The 18,788-nt window shown below is 41.3% G+C and overlaps 1 protein-coding gene across 5 annotated transcripts in view; it reads right to left on the reverse strand.

Moving 5' to 3' along the window:
* The window catches only part of LOC115154557 (neuronal PAS domain-containing protein 2), a 100,486-nt gene that overhangs the window by 18,697 nt on the left and 63,001 nt on the right, over window positions 1-18,788 (reverse strand). For all 5 annotated transcript variants that reach the window (XM_029700879.1, XM_029700883.1, XM_029700878.1 and 2 more), the window contains exons 2-7: window positions 18,195-18,390; window positions 13,814-13,870; window positions 12,828-12,982; window positions 12,253-12,344; window positions 11,909-11,998; window positions 10,096-10,216 (exon numbers count right to left, since the gene is read on the reverse strand). In XM_029700879.1, the coding sequence (XP_029556739.1) occupies window positions 10,096-10,216; window positions 11,909-11,998; window positions 12,253-12,344; window positions 12,828-12,982; window positions 13,814-13,870; window positions 18,195-18,250 (571 nt within the window). In that variant the 5' untranslated portion in view covers window positions 18,251-18,390. The remainder of the gene's footprint in view (window positions 1-10,095; window positions 10,217-11,908; window positions 11,999-12,252; window positions 12,345-12,827; window positions 12,983-13,813; window positions 13,871-18,194; window positions 18,391-18,788) is intronic.

Genomic DNA, 18,788 nt, shown 5'->3' on the forward strand with positions numbered 1-18,788 from the left:
CAAACTTTGTTTGGGGAAGGCCCTTTCCTGTTACAGCATGACAATTCCCCTGTGCACAAAGCGAGGTCCATACAGAAATGGTTTGTCGAGGTCGGTGTGGAAGAACTTGACTGGCCTGCACAGAGTTTTGACCTCAACCCCATCGAACACCTTTGGGATGAATTGGAATGTGAGTCAGGCCTAATCGCCCAACATCAATGCCCGACCTCAATAATGCCCCTGTTGACTGAACGGAAGCAAGTCCCCGTAGCAATGTTCCAACATCTAGAGGAAAGCCTTCCCAGAAGAGTGAAGGTTGTTATAGCAGCAAAGGTGGAACCAACTCTATATTAATGCCCATGAGTTTGGAATGAGATGTTCGACAAGCAGGTGTCCACATAGCTATGGTCATGTAGTGTATATCTTCTTGTAGTCTTCATGGTGCAACATGATAAACTCTGTTTTCAAATAGTTTAATATTTTATGTGAGTGCAATGGATGAATCTCTGACAGAGCCGGTGAACCTCAGAGAAAAGTTGCCATTACAACTTCTGTTCCTCACAACCGCTGACAGCTCAGACATTTTGGCCTTTCTCTCATGGCTGGAAATCACACAGCTCCCGGTGAATGGCATTCAACCCAACATAGTTGTCTCAGTTGTCATAGGACGGCTCAGCAGTGTTGTTTCTACAGCTGAGGTTTTACTTGGCAGGGGAACGAGACCAGCGGGGGAGAGGACGAGGGTGAGTATGTATGTCAATGTGCCATCAACACACTCTTACAAACTGAGCACTGATGATGTTCCAAATACTCTTCATCCAGACACAAAGTCACAGTCACACAGAATGTCTGACCACAGTCGTCATTTTCTAGCGAGTGCATGGCTCCTCTTTAAATGGGTTACCTTGGGTCAAGAGAATGCCCCCACTGACTTGTCAAAGCACTAGCTCAGATGTACTGTACACACTAAGGAGACTCACTGTATACAATTTTTATTAAGCCTCCAAACCCAATGTGTTGCTCTTCATTAGACTGAAAATAAAGCATTGTGGCATTGTCAGGAGGCTGAGTATACCAGTGGCCCTGTGCCATTCTAACAGAGAGAGAGAGAGAGAGAGATCTGTGTAGAATGACACACATTTGGGATTTAAAGTGCAGAAAAAAACATTCCTTATCAAACCAAGACTGATATCATCCCTCCATTGTTACATATATACGTGGGTTCAAAGAGAAGTAAAATGCTTCCTCTGTGGTGCTGTAAGCTCCAACTCAAGTATCGGAGTTCACTTATCCAAGAGTAGCTAGAAGTACCCAACATAATGTATGTATTAGTGATGACCACTCAACTCAGAGCAACACACCTTACCATAGCAATCGTCAACAGAATGGTAGCAGCACATTAATCAAATCTTTGTGGGCTATACTCGGCCTTGTCTTCGGACGGTAAGTTGGTGGTTGTAGATATCCCTCTAGTGGTGTGGGGGCTGTGCTTTGGCAAAGTGGGTGGGGTTATATCCTGCCTGTTTGGCCCTGTCCGGGGGTATCATCGGATGGGGCCACAGTGTCTTCTGATCCCTCCTGTCTCAGCCTCCAGTATTTATGCTGCAGTAGTTTATGTGTCGGGGGGCTAGGGTCAGTCTGTTACATCTGGAGTATTCTCTTGTCTTATCCGGTGTCCTGTGTGAATGTAAATATGCTCTCTCTAATTCTCTCTTTCTCTCTTTCTTTCTCTCGGAGGACCTGAGCCCTAGGACCATGCCTCAGGACTACCTGGCATGATGACTCCTTGCTGTCCCCAGTCCACCTGGCCATGCTGCTGCTCCAGTTTCAACTGTTCTGCCTGCGGCTACGGAACCCTGACCTGTTCACCGGACGTGCTTGTTGCACCCTCGACAATTACTATGATTATTATTATTTGACCATGCTGGTCATTTACGAACATTTTAACATCTTGACCATGTTCTGTTATAATATCCACCCGGCACAGCCAGAAGAGGACTGGCCACCCCTCACAGCCTGGTTCCTCTCTAGGTTTCTTCCTAGGTTTTTGGCCTTTCTCAGGAGTTTTTCCTAGGGAGTTTTTCCCAGCCACCGTGCTTCTTTCACATGCATTGCTTGCTGTTTGGGGTTTTAGGCTGGGTTTCTGTACAGCACTTTGAGATTTCAGCTGATGTACGAAGGGCTATATAAATAAATTTGATTTGATTTTGAAAAGAAAATTGCAGACTTCCTAAGCATTTCGTGTGTTAAACATGAGAAGCAGTGTTGTTTTTTGTTTTTATATATATATTATAATTATATATACATTTCTTTACCCCTTTTTCTCCCCAATTTCATGGTATCCAATGGGTAGTTACAGTCTTGTCTCATCGCTGTAACTCCCGTAAGGACTCGGGAGAGGTGAAGGTCGGGAGCCGTGCGTCCATCGAAACACAACCCAACCAAGTCGCACTGCTTCTTGACACAATGCCCACTTAACCCGGAAGCCAGCCACACCAATGTGTCGGAGGAAACACCGTACAACCCTATACCCTAGACACCCACCTGAATGACCCAGATACTAAGGAGTGTTTTATGGGCCTGCTGTAAGCGGCCTGTATGCAGCCAAAATGCAGTCAGAGACCTTCTAGAGCTGCACCGCCCCCTCAAGAATCTGAGCCTGCCTGGCAGGGTTGGTCCTGCAAAGCCAGAGCCCCCTGATGGGAGAGCATAATATACAAGGATATTCTCAAATGAGAACCTTGACGACCTTGTACCTAGCCAGTGGGGACTCCGGTGGGGTGCCCCCACCAAGGCAGTGGCATTGCTGGCAACACTAGCCGCAGTAACTGGCAACACTAGCCGCAGTAACCCATGGGGGTCACACTCGGACATTTTTTAATTTTAATTTTACCTTTATTTAACTAGGCAAGTCAGTTAAGAACAAATTCTTATTTTCAATGATGGCCTAGGGGCAGAACGACAGATTTTTACCTTGTCAGCTCGGGGATTTGATCTTGCAACCTTCCGGTCCAACGTTCTAACCACTAGGCTACCTGCCGCCCCACATTCAGAGAGGGGGCATATCACTGTGGCCCTGGTGGTACAAAATCAAAGGTCTGACTGCACGGAGATGCTTGGGAATATGGTCAATATGGGGGAACATGTTGTGGGTGTTTCAGGGGAAGGGGGTATATCTGACCTCCATCATCTAGGATGTGACAATGGTTAATCAAATCTCCACATTTCTGCCCATTTTTTTTTTTCTCGCAGTTTTGCAGGGCTTCTCATACAGCTGCAACTGTATATGCATTCGTAAATCAAGGCCTTTCTTGAGTTGGGCTCTGGGATGGTGCAACTGTTGAAAATCTGAGTCTACGGTTGTTGTGGGGGAAAGGGGTTGAGTGTGTATGTGTGTGTGTGTGTGTGTGTGTGTGTGTGTGTGTGTGTGTGTGTGGGTATCCCACAACTGTTGCGAGGGAGTAAAATATGTTAGGGACAATAAAGGATGATTCACAATAATTGGATCCAGGGGCCAATAATCTCTCCGGGGCCACGGGATCCAGGGGATCGAGGGTGGTCTGCCGGGCATTGGGATGACAACCCAACTTGGGATAAGGAGGGCTTTTAGCGGGGGGAATAGTGGGGACCAATTGGAGGTTTACTTAGTAGCAATGCAAATATCATGGTACAGCTATATAGACAATCATCATGTTACTTTTTGATGGTACGTTTACAAACATATATTTTGATAAATAGAATTGAAACTGGTCTCTCATTATGGTAAGTGTTGAAATAAGTATAGCCACTTATAATTGTAATGGCCTAGCAGATCATTAGAAAAGACGATCAGTATTTCCCTGGCTAAAAGAGAAGGAATATAATATCTATTGTTGACAGGAAACTCATTCAACAATTTTAGATGAAGTTTTGTAGAAAAATGACTGGGGGGCGAAATATATTTCTCCCATGGGCAAACAAATTCAAAAGGGGTGATGATATTAATTAACAGTCATTTTGATCCAAATGTGCAAATTGTCCAAACAGATCATCAAGGTAGATGGACTATTTTAAATATGTTATTGGACAATAAACAGATATGACTTATTAACCTATACAGTCCAAATAATGATGACCCAAGCCTCTTTGAAAATATATATAAGAATTTATCAACTCTACAAGCAACACTAGACTATTATTATGGTGGGGGATTTTAATACAGTTTTAAATACCTCTATGAACCGGAAAGGAAATCACACTATAAACGTTCACCCTCAGACACTTAAGGAAATCATGAATGTCATGGATATATTGGAATTAGTGGATATATGGAGGCTTAAATACCCTGACCTAGTGAGATATACATGGCGGAGGCTTAATCAAGCTAGTCATCTTGATTACTTTCTTATGTCATTCTCTCTGGCACCAAAAGTTTAAAAAGTGTTGAAAGGGGACAGAATGCGGTCGGATCATCACATAATTGGCATATATATATATACACATATTACTCTTACAGAATTTCCACGTGGGCAAGGATATTGGAAATGTAATCAAAGCCTACTGGATGATAACTTGTTTATAACTAGGACAGGAGAATTTATAATTGACTTTTTCCGACATAACATAGGTACAGCAGATCCCCTTATTGTATGGGAGATCTTTAAATGTGCATTTACAGGCCATGCAATTCAGTACTAATCTATAAAACAAAAGCAGTTTAGATCAAAAGAGTCCATATTAACAAAGGAAATTGAAGGACTAACAGTACAGTTAGATAGCAATAAAAACTGTACCATCGAGGCACAGAATAAGTTAGAGGAAAAACAAAAAGAAATGGAGGAACTTAATTCAAGAAAGATCCAGTGTAACATATTATAAAAAATAAAGTGAACTGGATGGAATATGGGGAAAAATACACCAAATTCTTTTTCAATCTCCAACATAGAAATGCAACCCAATTTTTTTTTTTTACTTGTTACAGATTTACATTTACATTTAAGTCATTTAGCAGACGCTCTTATCCAGAGCGATTTACAAATTACAGATGATGGAGTCACGCATGAGTCACCGAATGATATTTTGAAAGAGGAAGTAAAGTACTTTAAGAATATGTTTTCGTTTCAGTCTCCTCCATCTCCACTAACCGGAGCTAATTATATGGATTTATTTCCTATTAATAATGTAAAATTAACATCTGCACAGAAAGACTCATGCGAAGGCCAAATTACAGAGGAACTTCTTGATGCAATTAAAGCCTTTAAGGCTGGGAAAACTCCAGGGCTGGATGGCATACCAGTGGAAGTATACAAAACTTTTTTTGATATACTCAGAGGACCATTATTAGCATGCTTTAACCACTCCTATATAAACGGTAAATTATCGGACACGCAACAAGAAGGTTTGATTTCATTACTACTGAAACAGGATCCAAGTGGTATATATAAAGATCCAGTCCATTTAAAAAATGGGAGACCTCTTACACTTTAGTGTTGTGATGCAAAAATTCTAGCTAAATGCTTGGCGCATAGAATTAAAAAGGTATTGTCAGATATTATTAATCCTAATCAGACAGGTTTTTTACATTGACGATACATTGGAGATAATATAAGACTGGAAACAATAGAATACTATGAAATATCTAGGACACCAGGCCTGGTTTTCATAGCTGATTTTGAAAAGGCTTTTGATAAAGTATGACTGAAGTTTATATATAAATGCCTGGAATATTTCAATTTTGGAGAATCTCTTATCAAATGGGTTAAAGTTATGTATAGTAACCCTAGATTGAAAATAGTAAATAATGGCTACATCTCAGAAAGTTTTAAATTGTCAAGAGGAGTAAAACAAGGTTGTTCACAATCGGCATATCTATTTATTATTGCCATCGAAATGTTAGCTGTTAAAATTAGATCCAACAATGATATCAAGGGATTAGAAATCCGTGGCTTAAAAACAAAGGTGTCATTGTATGCTGAGGATTCATGTTTTCTTTTAAAACCACAATTAGAATCCATCCACACCCTCATAGAGGATCTAGATACTTTTGCTAACCTTTCTGGATTAAAACCAAATTATGATAAGTGTATTTATTGTATGTATTGGATCACAAAAAAAAAAAAATACATTACTGTGTAGTTTACCAATAAAATGGTCTGACGGGGATGTGGACATACTCGGTATACATATCCCGAAATAAAGAAAGGATCTCACTCCAATACATTTTTATAGGAAGTTAGTAAAAATAGATAAGATCTTGCTACCATGGAAAGGAAAATACCTGTCTATTTGTGGAAAAATCACCTTGATTAACTCTTTAGTCATATCACAGTTTACCTATTTGCTTATGGTTTTACCTACACCTATTGACCAGCTTTTTAAATTATATGAACAAAAAATATTCACAGTTATTTGGAATGGTAAGCCAGAATTAAAAGGGCCTATTTATATAACGAATATGAATTCAGAGGGCAGAAATGTTTAAATATTAAAGCATTAGACCTCTCACTAAAGGCATCAGTCATACAAACGTATACTTAAATCCGAAATGGTTCTCTAGTAAATTAGTAACAATGTCTAACACCATGTTCAAGAATGGCCTTTTCCCCTTTATTCAGATTACAACTGTTCACTTTCGGTTATTTGAAAACGAAATAATCTCCAAAATATCGTTATTTTTTAAACAAGCCTTAGAAAGTTGGTTGCAATTTCAGTTTAATCCACCTGAAAAGACAGAACAAATAATAAAACAAATATTGTGGTTTAACTCAAATATACTAATTGATTAAAAAAACATTTTTCAATAAAATGTTTAAAAAAGGTATAATTGTTGTAAATTATATCATAAATAGGACTGGTAGAGTTATGTCACACATGCAGCTAACACAGACATGGAAATGTCTGCTCTACCCAAAATTACAACCAACTAATTGCAGCATTACCACAAAAATTAAACAGGCAAGTAGAAGAGGGAAAAAGTAAGGAACATGTCTGTCGGCCCTGCATTAAAGACCATAAATGGTTAAAGAAAATTGTGATGAATAAAAAACATATACCAATTTCATTTAAGGGCCAAAAAATTGACAGCTGTGCCATATAAACTGCAAAATAGTTGGGAAGAGATTTTTGATGTACCTATTCCATGACACATGGTTTATGAAACAAAACGGATTCAAAACTTCTAATTTTTCAATTTTAATTATTATACAAAATTCTTGCAACCAATAGAATGGTATATATATGGGGGATACAATCTTCCCAGCTCTGTAGATCTTGCTGTGAGGAGATCATTTATTTTGGTACTGTCCATATGTAGCTCGTTTTTGGTCACAGGTCCAGGAATGGCTGAAGAATTGCAACATTTGCCTAGAACTAACGCTGATAGCAATACTGGGTGATTTGAAAAGTCATAATCAATCAATAATATAATAATTATTTTAGCAAAAATGTTTATCTTTAATTTACAATCTGTAGAAGCTATAGAATAGAAAGGTTCAGTACTTTTGTGAAGCATCACAACACAGTTGAAAAATATATGGCAAATAGAAATCCTAAATGGATGGTGTTAAGAGATAGATGGGAGGTGTTGAATGGGTCTGTAAAATGCATATAGGGTCATAGATGTTGTTAAATAGCACAGTTACAAATAGAAATCCTAAATGGATGGTGTTAAGAGATAGATGGGGGGTGTTGAATGGGTCTGTAAAATGCATATAGGGTCATAGATGTTGTTAAATAGCACAGTTACAAATAGAAATCAAACTGGATGGACATCAGAATTAGAGGAAGGACTAAAAACAAACAAAATCTACAGTGAGAGAAAAAAATATTTGATCCCCTGCTGATTTTGTACGTTTGCCCACTGACAAAGAAATGATCAGTCTATAATTTTAATGGTAGGTTTATTTGAACAGTGAGAGACAGAATAACAACCAAAAAATCCAGAAAAACGCATGTCAAAAATGTTATAAATTGATTTGCATTTTAATGAGGGAAATAAGTAGGACAGGAGCTGTCAATTCACTAACAAAACAAACCTAGTAGTAATTTCCAACATGAACAGTTTAGTTTTTTTATTTTCTTCAGGTAACAACTTAACACATTTTGATAGTCTCTTCACTTTTATCTCTGTCTGACAACAATCCCTAATGGGAAACCTACAGATTAAGTCTTTTTGGTGGCTGGGACAGACGCCCGCAGCGTGAAAAGACAGGGGGCTTGTCTGCGAGGACTGCGGGTTCCCGCACAGGCGTGTCACCTGACTGTCTAAGGGAAGTATTGATGGGCGAGGGAGCGGCCGACCTGTGATCCCCTGGCTCTTCGCCCAGTGCCTCAGGCCCCATGTGACTTGCTGGGGTTCCGTCTAATTGTGAAAAACTGAGTTTAAATGTATTTTGGCTAAGGTGTATGTAAACTTCCGACTTCAAATGTATGTGTATGTATGTATGAATGTTTATGAAAACACACACACACACACACACACACACACACACACACACACACGTATGTATGTATGTATGTATGTATGTATGTATGTATATATATATATATTTACCCCCAAAATATATGGGGGATTGTAAATGATGCAGACAATTACATTGATGGAAGCAACAATCTATCCACAATATTGAAGCTGATCCACCCCCCCCAAAAAAATTTTTTTTTCTTCTTTTTTTTAAACACCGTACACCAGGCGACCTGTCAGCGTGGATTGCGTCCTGCCCGCCACAGGAGTCGCTAGTGTGCGATGGGACTAGGACATCCCTGCCGGTCAAACCCTCCCCTAACCCAGATGACGCTGAGCCAATTGTGCACCGCCCCATGGGTTGCCTGGTCGCGGCGGGCTGCGACAGAGCCTGGACTCTAACCCAGAATCTCTAGTGGCACAGCGATGCAGTGCCTTAGACCACTGCGCCACTCGGGAGGCCTGAAGCAGTGTTGCTTTACATGAAAGAAAGGAGATGAAAGACAACTACAGGAATTGCCTATTGTGAATGAGGCTAGGAGGAGATGATGATTATTCCGGACACAGTATCGTACAGGAATACAGTCTATGCTTTGTATTCCTGTAGTTCTAAACATAGACCTAGACGATTCCACACCGGTCTCTTTCTCAGAAGAGCACAATTGTAGCGTGGGATTGAGGTCAGTCTCTAGAGCCCTAGATACAGACAGCACTGCTGTGGATTACTGACGCTACCATAACAGTGATTAAAACTCCTATCCACGCTGCTAGGCCAGCTACTATTTTTAGCTAAAGGACTCATCATAGGACCACACTGTCCAGCAATCCAATAAACGGCAACCTGCTCTATATTTCATGGCTCCAACACACCAATAGCGTTTTATAGCCGAGCGTACTTAGCACATCTGAACAGAGTGCCGGCCGTAATTTTCTATACCAAGTGCGCACCAATTTTCCATGTAGAATCACGTGAAAATATTGGCAGTCAGACGTCTCAGCAGGTGGTCCCTAAAACACAGCACGCTGAATGATCGGCAGACGAACAGTACAGTACAGTGTGAACTCCTAAAGCACAGTGGCAATAGTCATGTAAATACAATAGAACTGGATGGATGCCTACAGGAGAGATTTAACACCGTGTCAAACAGAATTTCCCCCACTGCTGGAATAAAATCGCTGCTTGTGTTGGAGGCTTTGGTGTGTGACTGCTCGGCCACTGCATGCTTTGATGTATAATTCATGACATGGGGATATCGTTCATGAAATAAGTGATATCCAACTTCAATAATTGTTCTGTAACATGGTGCCAATAAGAAAAACAAAATAGAACAAAATGTTTATTCAGCTACCCTAGTTTAGACCTGTGGATGAACAACAACATGATTATGGTGTAAATGTTTGTTAAATGTCAGCCATACCGTTTATGTAAAAGCTAATTAATATGGTGATGGACTCCCTGCTTAGACATCACAGATGACTTCTCATCACCACGAGTCCAAGACACTCTGAGACAGGCAAGAACATTTTAAACTTCTCATCAAACAACACTATTGTAAAATACAGAGCCATCTCCTAAGCTGAGCATTCCTGGTGGTGCCAGGGCTGGAGATGGACCCAGTACTGATGGACTGAGAAGGGTGGTACTGAGACAGTGAAAATGAGGAATAAATACTCACTGTCCAGGACGTCAGCAGAGATGGGGTCAGTCATCAGCATGTGGGATGATAGCAGCTTATAGACCTCCCCATGCTCATGCTCATGGAGGAAGTTCAAGATATTTTGGTCCACCATATCTGACTGATACAAAAGGATAAAAGGTCAGTTTCTATGGTCCATGATTGTCCATGAACATGTCATATATCATAGTCATATTATAAGTTATGGCATCATTCTGTAGTGTCAGTGTCAGTGTCCAAATTGTAATAAAGCATACATTGATTTGAATGAGTGTATTGAGAGCATAAGTACAGTACCAGTCAAAAGTTTGGACACACCTACTCATTACAGGGTTTTTCTTTATTTTTACTATTTTCTACATTGTAGAATAATAGTGAAGACATCAAACTATGAAATAGCACATATGGAATTACGTAGTAACCAAAAAAGTGTTAAACAAATCAAAGTATATTTTAGATTTTAGATTCTTCAAAGTAGCCACCCTTCGCCTTGATGACAGCTTTGCACACTCTTGACATTATCACAACCAGCTTCACCGAGAATGCTTTTCCAAAAGTCTTGAAAGAGTTCCCACATATGCTGAGCACTTGTCAGCTGCTTCTCCTTCACTCTGCAGTCCAACTCATCCCAAACCATCTCCATTGGGTTGAGGTCGGGTGATTGTGGAGGCCATCACTCCATCACTCTCCTTCTTGGTCAAATAGCCCTTACACAGCCTGGAGGTGTGTTGGGTCATTGTCCAGTTGAAAAACAAATGATAGTGAGACTAATTCGCAAACCAGATGGGATGGCGTATCGCTGCAGAATGCTGTGGTAGCCATGCTGGTTAAGTGTGCCTTGAATTCTAAATAAATCACTGACAGTGTCACCAGCAATGCACCCCCACACCATCACACTTCCTCCTCCATGCTTCATGGTGGGAACAACACATGCGGAGATCATCCGTTCACCTACTCTGCGTCTCACAAAGACACGGTGGTTGGAACCAAAAATCTCAAATTTGGACTCATCAGACCAAAGGACAGATTTACTCCGGTCTACTGTCCATTGCTCGTGTTTCTTGGCCCAAGCAGTTCAACCATGAAGGCCTGATTCACGCAGTCTCCTCTGAACAGTTGATGTTGAGATGTGTCTGTTACTTGAACTGTGAAGGATTTATTTGGGCTGCAATCTGAGGTGCTGTTAACTCTAATGAACGTATCCTCTGCAGCAGAGGTAACTCTGGGTCTTCCTTTCCTGTGGCGGTCCTCATGAGAGCCAGTTTCATCATAGCACTTGATGGTTTTTGCGACTGCACTTGAAGAAACTTTCAAAGTTCATGAAATGTTTTGGATTGACTGACCTTCATGTCTTAAAGTAATGATGGACTGTTGTTTCTCTTTGCTTATTTGAGCTGTCCTTGCCATAATATGGACTTGGTCTTTTATCAAATAGAGCTATCGCACCCCCACCTTGTCACAATACAACTGATTGGCTCAAACGCATTAAGGAAAGAAATTCCACAAATTAACAAGGTACACATTTTAATTGAAATGCATTCCAGGTGACTACCTCATGAAGCTGGTTGAGAGAATGCCAAGAGTGTGCAAAGCTGTCATCAAGGCAAACATGATTCCATACTACATGATTCCATTTGTGTTATTTCATAGTTTTGATGTCTTCACTATTATTCTACAACGTAGAAAATAGTAAAATTTAAGAAAAACCCTGGAATGAGTAGGTGTGTCCAAACTTTTGACTGGTACTGTATATACATGAATACTAAGAATCAAACATGCAATAACGAGCTAGATCAGAGTGGCTCTCACTTACCGGTAAATGGCCAATGAGTGAAGACACACTGTCGGACACATATATAATGTTTCCATCTGTGGTTAGTGCTATGAGGAAACCGTCTAAAGCCTATGGAAGGAAACAAAGTCATTATTATTATGCCGGCTACTATAATTATTGTGTGTTATATTTCTTTCAGAGGTGCATCATGGGTAATGTTGGTGCTGGCCTACAGAGGTTCATCAGGATGTCAAAATACAATATTCCTTCATTTACAAAGCTTATTTCATTTCAACACAGTCTATCACCAGTACTAGTGGAGGATATCCTTTGACTTTATTTCATATCAGAGGACATAAACGTGGAGCTGAGCTGATTTTTACCTCCAGCATCAACTGGGTGAACTCCTCATTACTGAGGAACGAAGGCTTCCAGTCCTGCCGGATCTCACATGACTCTGTCTGTGCTGTGATTTCTGAAACAGAGGAGGCAGAGAAAGGCCAGGAAGAGGGGTTAGATAGATCTGTTAGCACTACACACCCACATCCAGGGACCATCGCTGCCAAATAGGTTAGTAGTGGAAGGATCCTGATGAATACCGGAGACACACAACAGAAGAGGAAAAGAGGTTAAGAAATATCCCAGATCAGGAATGTTTATCTCAGAAACACTGACATCTATGACCTTGATTCTGACAGAAGACTGAGTTGAGGTTCTGTCGGTCTGGGCCAAGCTTGGTAGGGAAGTGAAGTAGTCCTCTCTTTTCTCTCTGTCCTGTCCAACAAGTACTAGACAGCTAATGTCCTCCACCCTCATAGTTCCTTCTCTTCCCACCCTTTCTGTGAGCAGTGATGTTCTGCATGTAGGGCAGGACGCATGTGCCACACGCACGACAGGTCAGCAGGAGGTCAACATCAATGTGATGACTGACGCAGCCAACTACGTTACACATTCCTACCTTTCTGTTTCTGCAGGAAGTCGATAGTTCTCTGCAGTATGGTGGACTTGTCCATCTTGCGCGGATGGCCTTGGCCCTGCAACATGGTGCACAGCTCCTTGATGAGCACATTGAATTGGTCTCTTCTTTTCTTTTCTGATTTGTTCCGAGATGCCCTTGAACAGAACAGATGATAAATGTACAGGATTACATTTCTGACCATATACACTTCGGGAACTTTGACCATCTATATGCTTTATAAAGAAGTGCATTTGAAGTGGAAATTGCGAGCTCAACAATTCCAACTACAGCTTCGTATTTATGAAACACACACTCCTGCTAATGAGTGATAGCTGCTTATCAATAACCACCATCGCAATTCACTCATTCCTCTGCCACCATAAAACAGCTTGCAGGATGGAAATCCCTTCTGATCGCACAAGCAAACGTTTATGAAGATTCATCTGATATGTACTTGTGATGGAAAAAACTATGATATCAATAGCTTCGCAAACACTAAATCTACCATTAACACAAACGTTCAGACATTTTCTCTTTAAGTTTTTGCTGTTTAAGTTTTTCTCCCCAGACTCAAATACATCTCCACCCCCTGACTAATGATTTGAAAGTCTACTTTCAGCCAGACTTGTGTGCATCATTACTGGAAAGCAAAAATGTCGTGACCCTGTTGGATAGATGGAGGGGGCCCTCTCCTCAACACATTCCTATGACATTTTTCTAAGCAGTCTAGGCACAGAAACCAACAGAAACATTTGTCTTTGTGCTGAAAAGGGATTTTGAGAGATGAAAATGTGAAGAGTCTTGACATCTGCAAAGCAGACATCTTCACAGATGTAATGCCAAAGTAGGGCCACGTCAAAGAGGACCTTTTATTAACAGGTACAAGTTGTGAACTTCCACTTGCCTCTGTCTGCCTCATCTTGCGTCCTCACACTCATATGTCTCTTGCTCAGAGACACACACGTGAACACACACATGTGGAATACCTTTTTGCCCTGTCTTTGTCATCTTCATCCATCAAATCGTCCACACAGCTGCTGGTGCTAGATGGAAAAGGGAGAGACAAGTTAGAATGCTGTTTCTCTGAATATTCACCAATAAGATTATTATGCCCCTTCTCCGCTACAACATTATGAATAGAGATAGATAGACACCCTTGGAGTGGAAACCATTCTTAATAATGACTTAATCTACATCTTATACATAAACAGGGTCTCTCCTACTATGGTCCAAAGAAACTGACTTGTGCCAAGGTGTTTTCTAGGGTGTTCGTGTTCACATAGTACAGTAGTCAACCAAGTATAGCCCTGTATATGAAGAGTTTCATTCCAAAACGCTATATATCCATTTTCAGAAATGTTGGTAAATTAGCTTTTATTGTTTAAAGAAATTATGAAAGAGACTGGTGTGTTTTTCACTATCTAATCATGGCATGGGGTTGTTCAATGACAGACATGTATTTGTTTATGTAACGATGTACGCTGAAAGTCAGGAAGCAAGTTCAGGGAGTGAATACGTAATAAATAAAGGAACAAAACAAGAAACACGAACAGTGCTTCGACATAGAACAGAACAATGACGACAGGGGAAGAAACCAAATGGAGTGACATATAAAGGGCAGGTAATCAAGGAGGTGATGGAGTCCAGGTTAGTGTCCTTTTGCGCCTAACGCTGGTGACAGGTGTGCGCCCTAACGAGCAGCCTGGTGACCTAGATGCCGGAGAGGAAGCACAAGTGACAGTTTAAAATCTATCACTTGATGGTTTCATTTCAGAGAGACAAATAATCATGTTTTTTTTCAAAATGCTATATAATCGGCCTCAATCTCAGATAAATAATTAGCACTGCTTGGTTTTACACAGACAAATGTAACAAATAACTACATTTTTAATAAAGAACTGTACAAATGATACATTTGTGACATCAATATTTAAAAACAATTTAAATATTCTTTCTCAATACAGTAATATGAGATCTGTATGTAAAACATTTACATTTGACATTTTAATCATTTTGCAGATGCTCTTATCCAGAGCGACGCGCATTTATCTCAAATCAAGTACATTTTTATTTGTCACACGCTTCGTAAACAACAGGTATGGACTTACAGTGAAATGCTTCCTTACGGAACCTTCCCAACAATGCAGAGAACAAAAATAGAGAAATAATAAAAGTAATAATAGATACACAATGAGTAATGATAACTTGGCTATATACATGGGGTACCAGTACCGAGACGATGTGCAGAGGTACGAAGTAATTGAGGTAGATATGTACATATAACTAGGAATAAAGTAACAGATAGTAAACAGTAACAGCAGCGTATGTGATGAGTCAAAAAAGTTAATGCAAAAAGGATCAATGCAGGTAGTTAAATAGTTAACCAAATAGCTACCCAGACTAACTATTTAGTAGTCTTATGGAGGTAGAAGCTGTTCAGCGTTATTGTTATTTTCAGACTTGGTGCATCGGTACTGCATGCCGTGCGGTAGCATAGAGAACAGTCTATGTCTTGGTTGGCTGGAGTCTTTGACAATTTGTATGTACTGCGCCATCCACACTACCCTCTGTAGCGCCTTGCAGTCAGATGCCAAGCAGTTGCCATACCAAGCGGTGATGCAGCCAGTCAAGATGCAGCTGTATAACTTTTTGAGGATCTGAGGGTCCCATGCCAAATCTTTTCAGCCTCATGACTGTGTTGGTGTATTTGGACCATGATAGATCCTTAGCGATGTGGACAGAGAGGAACTTGAAGTGATCGACCCGCTCCACTACAGCCACGTCGATGTGAATGGGGGTGTGCTCGGGCCCTCCGTTTCCTGTAGTCCACGATCAGCTCCCTTGTCTTGCTGATGTTGAGGTAGAGGTTGTTGTCTTGGCACCACACTGCCAGGTCTATGACCTCCGCCCTATAGAATGTTTTATCGTTGTCAGTGATCAGGCCCTACCACCGTTGTGTCGTCTACAAACTTAATGATGGTGTTGGGAGTTGTGGGCAGCCATGCAGTCATGGGTTAACCAGGATTACAGCAGGGAATTAAGTACACACCCCTGAGGGGCCCCCGTGTTGAGGGTCAGTGTGGCGGATGTGTTCTTGCCTACCCTCACCACCTGGGGGAACCCATCAGGAAGTCCAGGATCCAGTTGCAGAGGGAGGTGTTCAGTTCCAGGGACCTTAGCTTAGTGTTGAGCTTCGAGGTCACTATGGTGTTGAACACTGAGTTGTAGTCAATAAACAGCATTCTCACGTAGGTGTTCCTTTTGTTCAGGTCGGAAAGGGCAGTGTGGAGTGCAATAGAGATTGCGTCATCTGTGGATCTGTTGGGACAGTATGTAAATTGGAGTGGATCCAGGGTGTCTGGGATAATGATTTTGATGAGCCATGACCAGCCTTTCAAAGCATTTCATGGCTACAAATCAAATTATAGTTTATTTGTCACATACGCCGAATACAACAGGTGTAGACCTTACAGTGAAATGCTTACTTACAAGCCCTGGCGGGACACAATGCAAATAGTCCGGGTAGCCATTTGATTACCTGTTCAGGAGTCTTATGGCTTGGGGGTAAAAGCTGTTGAGAAGCCTTTTGGTCCTAGACTTGGCACTCTGGTACTGCTTGCCATGCGGTAGCAGAGAGAACAGTCTATGACTGGGGTGGCTGGGGTCTTTGTCAATTTTTAGGGCCTTCCTCTGACACTGCCTGGTGTAGAAGTCCTGGATGGCAGGTAGCTTAGACCCAGTGATGTACTGGGCCGTACGCACTACCCTCTGTAGGGCCTTGCGGTCGGTGGCCGAGCAATTGCTGTACCAGGCAGTGATGCAACCAGTCAGGATGCTCTCGATGTTGCAGCTGTAGAACCTTTTGAGGATCTGAGGACCCATGCCAAATCTGTTTAGTTCCTGAGGGGGAATAGGTTTTGTCGTGCCCTCTTCACGACTATCTTGGTGTGTTTGGACCATTCTAGTTTGTTGGTGATGTGGACACCAAGGAACTTGAAGCTCTCAACCTGCTCCACTACAGCCCCGTGGATGTGAATGGGGGCGTGCTCGGTCCTCCTATTCCTGTAGTCCACAATCATCTCCTTTGTCTTGACTACGTTGGGGGATAGGTTGTTATTATAGATGTGAGTGTTATTCTTGGGCACAGGGACTATGGTGGTCTGCTTTAAACATGTAGGTTTACAGACTGGGTCAGGGATAGGTTGAAAATGTCAGTGAAGACACTTGCCATCTGTTCGGCGCATATTCTGAGATAGCTAAGTGAGACAACATATCACAGTCAAATATACAAGATACAAACATTGCATTTCAGCACAACAATGGATATATAGCTTTTTGCAACAACAAAAAATAAATACATTTTCTGTCACATCCTGATCTGTTTCACTTGTCCTCGTTATTGTCTCCACCCCCTCCAGGTGTCGCTTGTTTTCCCAAGTGTATTTATCCCTGTGTTTCCTGTCTCTCTGTGCCAGTTCGTCTTGTATGTCCAAGCCTACCAGCGGTTTTTCCCGTTTTCCTGCTTTGCCTTTTCTCCTTTTTCTAGTCCTCCCGGTTTTGACCCTTGTTTGTTCTGGACTCTATACCCGCCTGCCTGACCATTCTGCCTGCCCTGACCTCAAACCTGCCTGCCACTCTGTACCTCCTGTACTCTGATCTGGTTATGACCTTTTGCCTGTCCACGACCATTCTCTTGCCTATTCCCTTTGGATTTATTAAACATCTTAAACTCCAACCATCTGCCTCCTGTGTCTGCATTTGGGTCTCGCCTTGTGTCATGATATTTTCGTACACATCTAAAATCTATTAATACAAATCTGAGAACAGTAATATGTCATACACACACACACACACACACACACACACACACACACACACACACACACACACACACACACACACACACACACACACACACACACACACACACACACACACACACACACAAATGTACCCATAAGAAATAACCACTGATGAAAAAACACAAATGTAAAAAATTGGTGGATATAGCATTTTGGAAATAAACTCTTCATATATTGTTAGTAACCAAGTAGTATTTCTCTACATTTACATTACATTTAAGTCATTTAGCAGACGCTCTTATCCAGAGCGACTTACAAATTGGTGCATTCACCTCATGATATCCAGTGGAACAACCGCCTTACAATAGTGCATCTAAATCTTTTAAGGGGGGGGGGGTTAGAAGGATTACTTTATCCTATCCCAGGTATTCCTTAAAGAGGTGGGGTTTCAGGTGTCTCCGGAAAGTGCCAGAGCAGCGAACAGTTTGGACTGTCTCTATACAAACTAATGTATTTGACAATGACAGGAAACACAAGAGAGAATAAAAGTAGCCTAGATACTTACTCCCATTCCCTCCTGCTGGACGGACACAGGGACCCAAAGTCGGAAAGGTTGTCCATTCTCACTCCCTCTCCCAGCCAGGCCCTATCTGAAGTCTGATGTATCCCATCCGCGCTGGCTGCGCTGAAGCTGCAAGGAAAAAGCTAGTGATCACCTGCTGCCCAACTCCTCCTGGAGTCCACCACAGAAACACCAAAACCTGTGGAGGACAATAAGAATGTGAGTAAAGGGGGAAAATCTCGGCCTATTACTTATACATCGATAATCCGTTAATTACTGTAACTTGATTCATCTGCAGTTTCATTCAAGTGTCAGAACTCTTATTCACACTTAAGCACATCCCAAAAGGTACTTGAAAGTGATCCTATTTCCAATTCTATTCTGACCAAGTCTACGTTTTAAAGTTATTCTTGTGAAAAACAATGCATACAAAAGTATCATGTTTATTGTAAAATACAATAGGCTATTATTTATCAACCCAGAGCATATCTCAGAGAATATAATCTCAGTGAGTGAACACATTACCAGAAGAAACATCATTATTCATTGTGATTTATGAGCCATGATTTTCCCCAGTGAACAGCATGCATTAAAGGG

The sequence above is a fragment of the Salmo trutta genome, chromosome 19, assembly GCF_901001165.1.
Source record: "Salmo trutta chromosome 19, fSalTru1.1, whole genome shotgun sequence".
In the NCBI taxonomy this organism is placed as follows: Eukaryota; Metazoa; Chordata; class Actinopteri; order Salmoniformes; family Salmonidae; genus Salmo; species Salmo trutta.